Raw genomic sequence first — 13,203 nt, forward strand, 5'->3', positions numbered from 1 at the left:
GGTTCATGTTCATGGTTCACCAGGTTGTTTCTCATCATTTTACTGAAGAGGCGCTGTCTAAAGTCTGAAGGACGCTGTTGGGGCAATGTTGTAGGTATTGAGCACACACACTCACGCACATGCAAACATACACAGGGCTTACCTGTCTCTGAGGAGGATGTGGGCGTGGAGGGGGGCGGGGAGCTGGGTGGTAGTTCCTTCAGCCTGGACTCAGGTACAGGACTGATAATGAACTTGCGACCCGCTGAATGGACCACCTGGGACGTTGCACTAGCTGGCGTGTCTGGGGGAGGGAGGGAGGGAGGGAGGGAGGGAGAGAGGGAGTGAGGGAGAGGGGAAGGAGAGAGAGAGGGGAGGGAGGGAGGGAGAGAAGGACATTGCATACATTTACCTCCAGCAGACGCTTTCATCCTAAACTAATTACAAAAGCAGTCAATGCATACAATTGGAACGAGGGACATATCTCCAGATACCTCGAGTTTGTAAAGCATAACTGCAGTGCAGAAAGGAACAAAGAGAGAGAGAGAGAAAGAGAAAACCTAATGAATTGAATTCTGTGTTAGAGTCCCTTCTTGGCCCGGTCCCTGACAACATAAGGGCCTATCTGGCCCCTCCCCTTTCACACACGCTCGCTTCCACACACTTTTTGTTGACTTGTGAACTCTAGCCTGTGAACAAACACCGCCTCACTGGAGAACTTCCTTCTGGCTCGCTCTCTCCAAATCAGGATCAACTATTGTTTTATCTCTGCTCACTCTGGATCACCGGAGACTTACATACTGTGCACAATCTGGCAGAGAGGGACTTTAGGAGTCATCGGTCTGCATCAAGACCCTGCTGGCACTAAAATGCACCTAATAGCAGGGTTTTTTCTAAACAAGGGAACAGGGGCGCTGCGCCCCGATACTCCCGGCGTGCGCCATCCTACCGAAATGCCGACTGAACCTGTCAGACTTGGATCTGTACTTACATGCTGCTGTACAACATACACTATTTCTCAAAACGATCTTTTCTCCGCGAAAATATCCCAACACCACCACCTGACAATGTGTCTGATCCTCAAATAACTTATAATTACTCCAAAAATATTCCGATCCGAATTGGAGTTTCCCAGACCGAGTCGACATGCTAACGTTAAAGTTATTAGCAGCTAGCTAGCTAGCTACTATGTATTTGAATGGGTTTTTGGTCTAGGCGCTAAGATGCTAAGCAAGTATACAAGACCATTCCAGTTCTCTCTGCACAAAGCGGTTTCAATGAACGACAGAAATAAACAAATGCTGAGTGTTGATCAAGAGTTTTGCGAGAATTTCTCTCTAAGATAGCCTCAGAATGTACCATTTAATCATTATTTTTTCAAAGGCTTCGCGCCGTGGAAGGGGGAGACCCCCCTTCCACACCATCCCCCGCCTCGGCCGCGTTGCTCCCTCGGCTTTGGGATGGTGTGGAAGGGGGAGACCCCCCTTCCACACCATCCCCCGCTCGGCCGCGTTGCTCCCTCGGCTTTGGGATGGTGTGGAAGGGGGAGACCCCCCTTCCACACCATCCCCCGCTCGGCCGCGTTGCTCCCTCGGCTTTGGGATGGTGTGGAAGGGGGAGACCCCCCTTCCACACCATCCCCCGCTCGGCCGCGTTGCTCCCTCGGCTTTGGGATGGTGTGGAAGGGGGAGACCCCCCTTCCACACCATCCCCCGCTCGGCCGCGTTGCTCCCTCGGCTTTGGGATGGTGTGGAAGGGGGAGACCCCCCTTCCACACCATCCCCCGCCTCGGCCGCGTTGCTCCCTCGGCTTTGGGATGGTGTGGAAGGGGGAGACCCCCCTTCCACACCATCCCCCGCTCGGCCGCGTTGCTCCCTCGGCTTTGGGATGGTGTGGAAGGGGGGTCTCCCCCTTCCACACCATCCCCCGCTCGGCCGCGTTGCTCCCTCGGCTTTGGGATGGTGTGGAAGGGGGAGACCCCCCTTCCACACCATCCCCCGCTCGGCCGCGTTGCTCCCTCGGCTTTGGGATGGTGTGGAAGGGGGAGACCCCCCTTCCACACCATCCCCCGCCTCGGCCGCGTTGCTCCCTCGGCTTTGGGATGGTGTGGAAGGGGGAGACCCCCCTTCCACACCATCCCCCGCTCGGCCGCGTTGCTCCCTCGGCTTTGGGATGGTGTGGAAGGGGGAGACCCCCCTTCCACACCATCCCCCGCCTCGGCCGCGTTGCTCCCTCGGCTTTGGGATGGTGTGGAAGGGGGAGACCCCCCTTCCACACCATCCCCCGCTCGGCCGCGTTGCTCCCTCGGCTTTGGGATGGTGTGGAAGGGGGGTCTCCCCCTTCCACACCATCCCCCGCTCGGCCGCGTTGCTCCCTCGGCTTTGGGATGGTGTGGAAGGGGGAGACCCCCCTTCCACACCATCCCCCGCTCGGCCGCGTTGCTCCCTCGGCTTTGGGATGGTGTGGAAGGGGGAGACCCCCCTTCCACACCATCCCCCGCCTCGGCCGCGTTGCTCCCCGGCTTTGGGATGGTGTGGAAGGGGGAGACCCCCCTTCCACACCATCCCCCGCCTCGGCCGCGTTGCTCCCTCGGCTTTGGGATGGTGTGGAAGGGGGAGACCCCCCTTCCACACCATCCCCCGCTCGGCCGCGTTGCTCCCTCGGCTTTGGGATGGTGTGGAAGGGGGAGACCCCCCTTCCACACCATCCCCCGCCTCGGCCGCGTTGCTCCCTCGGCTTTGGGATGGTGTGGAAGGGGGAGACCCCCCTTCCACACCATCCCCCGCTCGGCCGCGTTGCTCCCTCGGCTTTGGGATGGTGTGGAAGGGGGAGACCCCCCTTCCACACCATCCCCCGCCTCGGCCGCGTTGCTCCCTCGGCTTTGGGATGGTGTGGAAGGGGGAGACCCCCCTTCCACACCATCCCCCGCCTCGGCCGCGTTGCTCCCTCGGCTTTGCGCAGGGGTCTGCTCCCTGCTACTTTATTTTTATAGAAAAACCCCTGTAATAGGTATAGTGCAATAAAACAGAAGGAGACGAGACAGTGAGGAATGCATAGAGCTGTACTGTAATAGGAAGGGGCTGGACTCTGTTGACCTACCTAGCATGGGGACGGACATCTGCTGCTCTGGGTCTCCTGGCGCCTGGGGAACACAGAACGTCAACACGGGGATACAACAGGGGGGGGGGACAGAGGTTAGAGGAATGGACTTTGGGAACAATCATTAATTATTAATGACTGAGAGGAAACGCATCATTTAACAATTATAATAATGACGTCTTACATAAAAAGTGCATAAATAGTGAGTGAAAGAAAAATATTGACCTGGTGACTGTTTTCTCGTTCTAGACCTTTCTCGTCTGCGTTCTCTATCACCTCTCTGACCTGCTCAATGAACGACTCCCTCTCGCTCTCCAGGATGAACTCACTCAGGACCTGCACACGCACACACACACACACACGCGAGTCAGTTACAGAGTATATTTGTAAGGTATATATGTGTGTAAGGCTATTAGCATATTCATACAAAGGCAGTACATTGGGTACAGGTAGTAGCACCTAACAGGCAGTGTCCATACCATGATCTTCGCTATCTCCTCTGGGTTGTCCCCGTCAAGGTCAAACTTGAAGGTCACCATCTTTCTGTTGTGTGTCTCCAGCTGGCACTCTGCCACCCTGTCTCCCAGGTTAGAGATCTGCACGCACGCGACCACACAAGCAGTTTAGACGCGCACACGTGTATGCAGGATAAAACAATAACACTATCTGTTCAGAATCATGGACGGGGTAACCTAAACATTATTATGAATCCATTCGCTTCGGTAGCTGATGGAGGGTGGATGAAAGTGTGCACTGCGCCTTGTTTTCTACCCTTTAAGAGGGTCTAACCTCCGCTAACCCTCCTCTCCATCACCACATCTCCTTTATTCAGATGCCTTACTCCACCCCCGACCACGTTGACTGGGGGTGGAGTAGCCCTGGCCCTACTCCACCCCCGACCACGTTGACTGGGGGTGGAGTAGCCCTGGCCCTACTCCACCCCCGACCACGTTGGCCGGGGGTGGAGTAGCCCTGGCCTTACTCCACCACCGACCACGTTGACTGGGGGTGGAGTAGCCCTGGCCCTACTCCACCCCCGACCACGTTGACTGGGGGTGGAGTAGCCCTGGCCCTACTCCACCACCGACCACATTGACTGGGGGTAGAGTAGCCCTGGCCTTACTCCACCCCCGACCACGTTGACTGGGGGTGGAGTAGCCCTGGCCCTACTCCACCCCCGACCACATTGACTGGGGGTGGAGTAGCCCTGGCGCTACTCCACCACCGACCACGTTGACTGGGGGTAGAGTAGCCCTGGCCTTACTCCACCCCCGACCACGTTGACTGGGGGTGGAGTAGCCCTGGCCCTACTCCACCACCGACCACGTTGGCCGGGGGTGGAGTAGCCCTGGCCTTACTCCACCACCGACCACGTTGACTGGGGGTGGAGTAGCCCTGGCCTGACGTGGAGCCGTGGGAGGACTGAGCTGCAGTGGCGGCGGCGGTCCGTCCTTCTGGACGTCTGAGAAGGCTCAGGCTCAGGGTCAGGCTCAGGGTCGGGCTCAGGCTCACGGTCAGGGTCAGGGTCAGGGTCAGGGTCAGGCTCAGGGTCAGGCTCACGGTCAGGGTTAGGGTCAGGGTTAAGGTCAGGCTCAGGCTCAGGGTCAGGCTCAGGGTCAGGGTCAGGGTCAGGGTCAGGGTCAGGCTCAGGCTCAGGGTCAGGGTTAGGGTCAGGGTTAGGGTCAGGGTCAGGGTCAGGCTCAGGGTAAGGGTCAGGGTCAGGGTTAGGGTCAGGGTTAGGGTCAGGCTCAGGGTCAGGGTCAGGGTCAGGGTCAGGCTCACGGTCAGGGTCAGGGTCAGGGTCAGGGTCAGGCTCAGGGTCAGGGTCAGGGTCAGGGTTAGGGTCAGGGTTAGGGTCAGGGTCAGGGTCAGGGTTAGGGTCAGGGTCACGGTCAGGCTCAGGGTCAGGGTTAGAGTTAGGGTTCGGGCTCTCACGTTGAGGACGTTGAGCTTGGCCTTGCCCGTCTTCTCGTGGCGCGAGCGGCTCCGCACCGAGCGCCGCTGATGGCGCTTCAGCGAGCGGCCCTCGTCACGCCCGCCGCCGCCGCCGCCGCCGCCGCCGCCCTCGTTCCCATCGCTCAGACCGGACGCCTCCGAGTAGCCACTGAAGGAGGGAAACGAGAGAGAGGGGGGAGAGGGGGAGGAGGACAAGTTCAGGAAGAGACAGACAGAGAGAAAGAGCAAGAGGAGGAAGAGAAAGAGGGAGAGGGAGAGAGAGGGAGGTTGGAGTGAGAGGGAGAGAGAGGAGGGGGGAGGGAGAGGGAGAGAGAGGGAGGTTGGAGTGAGAGGGAGAGAGAGGAGGGGGGAGGGAGAGGGAGAGAGAGAGAGGTTGGAGTGAGAGGGAGAGAGAGGAGGGGGGAGGGAGAGAGAGGGAGGTTGGAGTGAGAGGGAGAGAGAGGAGGGGGGAGGGGGAGGGAGAGAGAGGGAGGTTGGAGTGAGAGGGAGAGAGAGGAGGGGGAGGGAGAGGGAGAGAGAGGGAGGTTGGCTTGAGGAGACCGACTGAAAGCATTAAATCATGACAGAGTTCAGAGAGGTCTGACAGACGGAGCTCGATAAGGTCACCTCTCCACAGATGACTGCTGCACTTGAGTTGGTTGAAGTTGAAATTGGGACTGCTCAGGATTCTGAGAGGCAGGCTGAAACACACACACACACACACACACACACACACACACACACACACACACACACACACACACACACACACACACACACACACACACACACACACACACACGTACACCATGTCATCATGATCAAAGTAAACGTAACCACACCATTGTCTGTAAGGATAACACATGCCTAGCCATTCCCATGTCTGAAGCCATAACAGCACCTTGTTAACCAACTCTTATCCACCATTCAGTTTATATTAAGACCACCACTTGATAATATGCAGCAGTCCACTCCCTCAGGTCCCGACCCTACAGAGCCCGCTTAGCACCATGCTCCTAGCGCTATGCTAAGAGAGGCAGCAGTGCCTGGGGGCTGTCCTTCACCTGTACCTGGGGAGGGGCCTCCGCGGGAGGGGCCTCCGCGGGAGGGGCCTCCGCGGGAGGGTCAGGAGGGGCGGGGACAACGCTGATGACGGGCACCACACTGGCCAATGGCTGAGGCCCTTTGGGGGCGGACACAGGAGGAGGAGGAGGAGGGGGAGCTAGAGCCGGCCCCCCGACAATAGGAAGTGGAAGAGTGCTGGGAGGGGAGGCGACCCCCCCTGTGGGCATGGCAACAGGAAGGGTGGGCAACGGAGCAGGAAGAGGCGCCATGGCAACGGCAGAAGAGGAGGATGAAGTGGCGTTAGGCTGAGGATAGGGTAAAGGGGGTAGAGGGAAACAATATAGGGAACGGAAGAAAGGAAACAGAAGAGGAAGCAGGGAGGAGACATTTTATTATAGGTTATAAAGAACAGGAAAGGAAAGGAGGGAGTGAGCGGAGTGGAAAGGTTAGAGAAAAGGACAAAAAGCTGGAGGACACGTAGCTGACTTTATTTGTTGGGACAGCAAAAGTAGGAAAAAGGGGAATCTTTTAAAAAGCAAAATCAGAGTTTCCAATGCATTGGCCTTCAAGACGCGATCGTTCCCTCGCTCCAATAGGAGCGACCTCTGCTACTGACTGCAGGAGACATCTTCACACACCAGGCAAACAGCTAGTCAATACGTTTCAGTCTACAGTTCACCTACAGTCTAAACTCTAGATATCATCTAGTTTAGACATTAGATGATATCTACAGTATAGACTGCAGATATCATCTAGTTTAGACTGTAGATATCATCTAGTTTAGACTGCAGATATCATCTAGTTTAGACTGTAGATATCATCTAGTTTAGACTGCAGATATCATCTAGTTTAGACTGTAGATATCATCTAGTTTAGACTGTAGATATCATCTAGTTTAGACTGCAGATATCATCTAGTTTAGACTATAGATGTCATCTACAGTCTAAACTAGAGGATATCTACAGTCTAAACTAGATGATATCTACAGTCTAAACTAGAGGATATCTGCAGTCTAGACTCTAGACTGCTGATATCATCTAGTTTAGACTGTAGATGAAATCTACAGTCTACAGTCTAGACTGTAGATTTCATCCACACAAACTACCACAGAGGACAATGCACTTCCTACAGAAACCGCTCTGTAATTAGTATCTATGGGCCTTCATGGATTATTGATATTATAAGACCTTCTTGTTTTACATTTAACACAAGCTATATCATCAATCATGTTTTCCTTTAGAGGCTATTGCAAGGTCTTTAACATGTAGGAGACACCTAATCTATTTGGGACTTTGTACGTCATGCACACCCATACGTGTGCGCACGCACACACACACACACACACACACACACACACACACACACACACACACACACACACACACACACACACACACACACACACACACACACACACACACACACACACACACACACCTTGCACAGAGCTAGCTGGTAGAGAATATAGAGGTGTTCAATGCTAGGAGATGGGCTGAGCTCACAGAACTACACACAAAACCACCAGGATTTAACACACCACAAAACACAGTCACCACATAGGTATCGCATGAATTCAGACACAAATGATAAGAACCACACATACAAATACACACAAACACACGCACGCACACACAAACACAACCAACATGTGTTCACATCACATCACAGAATACATTCCACATAGGCACAATATGAATACACACACGTATGATAATGAAAGCACACGCACACAAAACAAGACCTCATAATAAATGTAGACAGAATGCCGACGGGAATGCCAGCAAAGGACGAAAAGAACAAAGAGACTCAAATGAGGAAGAATTGGTTAAAGGATACGGCATGCAGCGCCAAACTAACAGATACTGAAAAAAACACACATGGGACTTTGATTTCTTTATTTTCCTGTTCTCTTCAAGTGAATTATTGTGCATTTACAATTGTGGATGTCTGCAGCCAATAGGGGTTAGCGGTTTATATCTAGTTTGTCCTGTCATTGAATCGGGAAGCCTTGTAAAGCGAGATCAGGACAGACTGCCTTCGGATGCTGTGTGTACAGATTATATATATGTATATGTATATATATATATTATACGCCTGATGTTGTGTTGTGATGGTTGTTGTGGTGGTTTGATCAGTGTGTGTCTGTTACCTGTGCAGGAGAGTGGGAGGTGCTCTGCATTGACGCACTGCTGCTGGGCTGAATTGGTGGAGCAGTCTTAGAGAAGAAGGGGAGGAGAGGAGGGAGTTACAAACAACCCCGATATGAACAGAGAGGGGGAGAGAGGAGGAGAGAGGAGAGGGGAGAGGGAGGAGGAGGAGAGAGGAGAAGAGAGGGAGGAGGAGAGAGGAGAGGGAGGAGGAGGAGAGGAGAGAAGAAGAGAGGGAGGAGGAGAGAGGAGAGGGAGGAGGAGAGAGGAGAGAAGAAGAGAGGGAGGAGGAGAGAGGAGGAGAGAGGAGAGGGAGGAGGAGAGAGGAGAGAAGAAGAGAGGGAGGAGAGAGGAGAGAAGAAGAGAGGGAGGAGGAGAGAGGAGAGAGGAGGAGAGGGAGGAGGAGAGAGGAGAGGGAGGAGAGGGGAGAGAAGAAGAGAGGGAGGAGGAGAGAGGAGAGGGAGGAGGAGGAGAGAGGAGAGAAGAAGAGAGGGAGGAGGAGAGAGGAGGAGAGAGGAGAGAGGAGGAGAGAGGAGAGAGGAGGAGAGAGGAGAGGGAGGAGGAGGAGAGGAGAGAAGAAGAGAGAGGGAGGAGGAGAGAGGAGAGAGGAGGAGAGAGGAGAGGGAGGAGGAGAGAGGAGAGAGGAGGAGAGGAGAGAAGAAGAGAGAGGGAGGAGGAGAGAGGAGAGGGAGGAGGGGAGAGGAGGTGAGGAGGAGAGAGGAGGAGAGAGGAGAGGGAGGAGGGGAGAGGAGAGAGGAGGTGAGGAGGAGAGAGGAGGAGAGAGGCGGAGAGAGGAGAGGGGAGAGGGAGGAGGAGAGAGGAGAGAAGAAGAGAGGGAGGAGGAGAGAGGAGGAGAGAGGAGAGGGAGGAGGGGAGAGGAGAGAGGAGAGGGAGGAGGAGAGAGGAGGAGGAGAGAGGAGAGGGAGGAGAGAGGAGAGGGAGGAGGAGAGGGAGGAGGAGAGAGGAGAGAGGAGAGGGAGGACGGGAGAGGAGAGAGGAGGAGAGGAGGAGAGAGGAAGAGAGGAGGAGAGAGGAGAGGGAGGAGGAGGAGGAGAGAAGAAGAGATTTTTTTGATTGATTGATTTCATTTATTTCAGACGTATCAAAATACAAATCAAACATCGCAAATAACACCAAACAAAATAAAAAGCATGACACTACAATAAACAAAAGCGATGTGCCAATTATTTCACTAAAGAAAAAAAAAATGACATACATTCAATTGATATGTCTGAAAAGGAGTAGGAAGAAGTGTAACACTTATTTAATCCTACCCCTTTTCCACAGTTCAATAATTAATATTTATTTAATATATACTTCCTGTATTCCTCATAATCTCTCTTTATACTATATTTGATATATTATTTGATATATATTAATATTATTATTATAATTTTTTTTTTTATATTTTCCTTCTTACTTCTGTCCCTCATCCCTGTACCTTTTGAAAATCATTGCTTTGAACCTTTTTTTAAACTGGATCATGTTTGGACATTGCTTTAGCTCCTTGCTCATCCCATTCCACAGTTTCACACCCCCAATTGAGATGCAATGACATTTTAAAGTCATGCGTACAGCCAGTGTCTTAAAGTTTAACTGTTCCCTCAAATTGTAACCCCCCTCTCTGTCAAAAAAAAGTTTTTGAATGTTACCTGGCAGCAGTTTATTTCTAGCTTTGAACATGATTTGTGCAACTTGATATTCAACCAGTGCCCTATACCACGAAGCTCGCTGAACATACCCAGGCTTTCTTGGGAAAACCTGGCTCTGTCGAGCCAGGTCAACTCGCAATCAGAGTTAAATGGTACCACGAAGCTCACTTTAGATTAAATTAGTAGAACCAGGTTTTCCGCTTTAGGTTCAGTGCGCGTTCATGTGAAAGGGGCGTTTTTTGCGTCATTTTTCTCACCTTTACGATAGATCAAGCCGTCTATATGAGTATAAGTGAAAAGATTCTGCATATTGTGATGATTTAAAAATGCATAAGCAACGTCCATCCTGCCTTATTCTATCATTTAGGGAATTCACTTTAAATACACCCTATTTAAGAAATGTATCGCATGTTTTCGACCGCTGAGAGGTAGCGGCTGTAGCGTAGTGGATTAGTATAAGAACCGAACGCCAGCGACCGGGGTTCAAATTCGCCGGTCTATCATCATGCATTTTACCCCCATAGATGTGGTGCCAGCACGGCCTTGAAAATATGGGTTCAAGTTCGAAATAAGCACAAAAATATAATTCCATAAGCTTTAGTGAATAAGTATTCCATATGCATGAGAATTAGGACTTTTTAAGCTTCACATAAATTCGCGTCACTTGGGAGTCGAACCCCCCGTGCAGAAATTCAAGACTGACGCGCTACCTGCACTCTAGCACTCTGTCACTGAAACACAATGCGCAACAGTAATCATTGTCTACATAAGGTCCAAAAGGACGATCAAATAACGAACACCCTCTGATGAGAATCTGTATCTCTCATGTAGAACCCCAATTTCGTTGTTTGCACAATGACAATAAAGTCTGAAATCTGAATATCGTCAGACAATGCCAAGGGATCGGTTCTGTCCCGTAAAACCCTTGTCTCCGGAGAGACGCCTGTACGAGAAGTGCGCCGGGGAACACCCACAAATGGTGACGCCATTGTCAGAGGAGGGGCTAGGAAGCTGCGCACGCCGATTTAAGTAGCCGATCTCCGGCTAGACTAAGCCGAAAAACTGCTCCCGACCAGGTTTGGTTGCGAGCATAAGTCACCATGGTGATACAGCGACGCTAAAAGAGATCGACTTTCGTGGTACAACTAACCCAGGCTTGGAGCTCAACATACCTCGCTAACCCTCTAAGCGAGCTTCGTGGTACAGGGCCCTGGTCATTGAACTTTATGATACGGGAATGTAAAAACAGGAGGTTGGTGTGATCATAATATCCAGCTTTATTGATTATTCTTATGGCTCGTTTTTGAAGTGTGACTAGTGGTAGCAGTGAGCTTTTGTAAGTGGTCCCCCAGACCTCCACACAGTCATTTAAATAAGGTAAGATCATTGAGCAGTAAAGAATATGCAATGAGTTGTGATCCAATATATGCTTTGCTTTACCCAGGACTGAGATGCTTCGTGACAGTTTAGATTTAACATATTTTATGTGAGGTTTCCAGCTGAGCTTATGGTCTATTGTCACACCCAGGAATTTATATACATACACTCTTTCAATATCAACACCGTCAATCTTAACATTTACGTCATTATTTAAATTTCAGTTTCCAAACAACATGATTTTTGTCATGTTGTTTTTGTCATACTTGGATTCAATGACAATTTATTATTGTCAAACCACTTTTTTAATTTGCTCATTTCAGTTGTAATTAACTCCAGAAGCTGCTGTAAGTCCTCTCCCGTACAGAAAATATTAGTGTTGTCTGCAAATAACACAAATTGTAAAATCTTTGATGTTTTGCATATATCATTGATGTAAAGAATAAAAAGAATTGGCCCTAATACTGACCCCTGGGGGACCCCACAGACAATGTCCAAACAAGATGACATATGTTCACCCATCTTCACAAACTGTTGCCTGTTCTGTAGATAGCTCCTCAGCCAGTTTAATACAACCCCCCTGATACCATATCGTTCTAGTTTATTGATTAATCTGTCATGATTTAGGGAGGAGGAGAGGAGGAGAGAGGAGAGGGAGGAGGGGAGAGGAGAGAGGAGGTGAGGAGGAGAGAGGAGGAGAGAGGAGAGGGAGGAGGAGAGAGGAGAGAAGAAGAGAGGGAGGAGGAGAGATGAGAGGGAGGAGAGGAGAGGAGAGAGGAGGAGAGAGGAGAGGGAGGAGGAGAGAGGAGAGAAGAAGAGAGGGAGGAGGAGAGAGGAGGAGGAGAGAGGAGAGGGAGGAGAGTAGGAGAGGAGGAGAGAGGAGAGGGAGGAGGAGAGAGGGGGGGGGAGGAGAGGAGAGTTACAAACAACCACGAGATGAACAGAGAGGAGGAGAGAGGAGGAGAGAGGAGAGGAGTAGGAGAGAGGAGGAGAGAGGAGAGGGAGGAGGAGAGAAGAGAGGAGAGGGAGGAGGAGAGAGGAGGAGGAGAGAGGAGAGCAGAGATAAGAGAGAGGAGGAGGAGAGAGGAGAGGAGGAGGGGAGAGGAGGAGAGAGGAGAGAGGAGGAGAGAGGAGAGGGGGAGAGAGGAGAGGGAGGAGGGGAGAGGAGAGAGGAGGAGAGGAGGAGAGAGGAGGAGAGAGGAGAGAGGAGAGGGAGGAGGAGAGAGGAGAGAAGAAGAGAGGGAGGAGGAGAGAGGGGGGGGAGGAGGAGAGGAGAGAGTTACAAACAACCACGAGATGAACAGAGAGGAGGAGAGAGGAGAGGAGTAGGAGAGAGGAGGAGAAAGGAGAGGGAGGAGGAGAGGGGAGGAGAGGAGGAGAGAGGAGAGAGGAGAGGGGAGGAGAGAGGAGAGGGAGGAGGAGAGAGGAGGGAGTTACAAACAACCCCGATATCTACGAAGTGGGCAGGAGAGAGAGAGAGAGAGAGTTGAAACAGAGGGGAGCAGAGCTTGGGGTAAGAGGGCAGTAGAGAGAGAGAGAGTTGGAACAGAGGGGAGCAGAGCTTGGGGTAAGAGGGCAGGTGAGAGAGAGAGTTGGAACAGAGGGGAGCAGAGCTTGGGGTAAGAGGGCAGTAGAGAGAGAGAGTTGAAACAGAGGGGAGCAGAGCTTGGGGTAAGAGGGCAGTAGAGAGAGAGAGAGTTGGAACAGAGGGGAGCAGAGCTTGGGGTAAGAGGGCAGTAGAGAGAGAGAGTTGGAACAGAGGGGAGCAGAGCTTGGGGTAAGAGGGCAGTAGAGAGAGAGAGTTGGAACAGAGGGGAGCAGAGCTTGGGGTAAGAGGGCAGTAGAGAGAGAGAGTTGGAACAGAGGGGAGCAGAGCTTGGGGTAAGAGGGCAGGTGAGAGAGAGAGTTGGAACAGAGGGGAGCAGAGCTTGGGGTAAGAGGGCAGTAGA

At 52.1% G+C, this 13,203-nt stretch overlaps 1 protein-coding gene across 1 annotated transcript in view; it reads right to left on the reverse strand.

Annotated features, from left to right (window-relative positions):
• Positions 1–13,203, reverse strand: part of LOC132456596 (serine/threonine-protein kinase WNK1-like) — an 83,254-nt gene that overhangs the window by 26,571 nt on the left and 43,480 nt on the right. Inside the window, exons 14-21 of the mRNA XM_060051008.1 lie at positions 8,214–8,270; positions 6,102–6,405; positions 5,641–5,693; positions 5,014–5,182; positions 3,558–3,674; positions 3,304–3,414; positions 3,079–3,121; positions 143–283 (exon numbers count right to left, since the gene is read on the reverse strand). Coding sequence (XP_059906991.1) covers positions 143–283; positions 3,079–3,121; positions 3,304–3,414; positions 3,558–3,674; positions 5,014–5,182; positions 5,641–5,693; positions 6,102–6,405; positions 8,214–8,270 — 995 coding nt within the window. The remainder of the gene's footprint in view (positions 1–142; positions 284–3,078; positions 3,122–3,303; positions 3,415–3,557; positions 3,675–5,013; positions 5,183–5,640; positions 5,694–6,101; positions 6,406–8,213; positions 8,271–13,203) is intronic.

The sequence above is a fragment of the Gadus macrocephalus genome, chromosome 4 (assembly GCF_031168955.1).
Source record: "Gadus macrocephalus chromosome 4, ASM3116895v1".
Taxonomy (NCBI): Eukaryota; Metazoa; Chordata; class Actinopteri; order Gadiformes; family Gadidae; genus Gadus; species Gadus macrocephalus.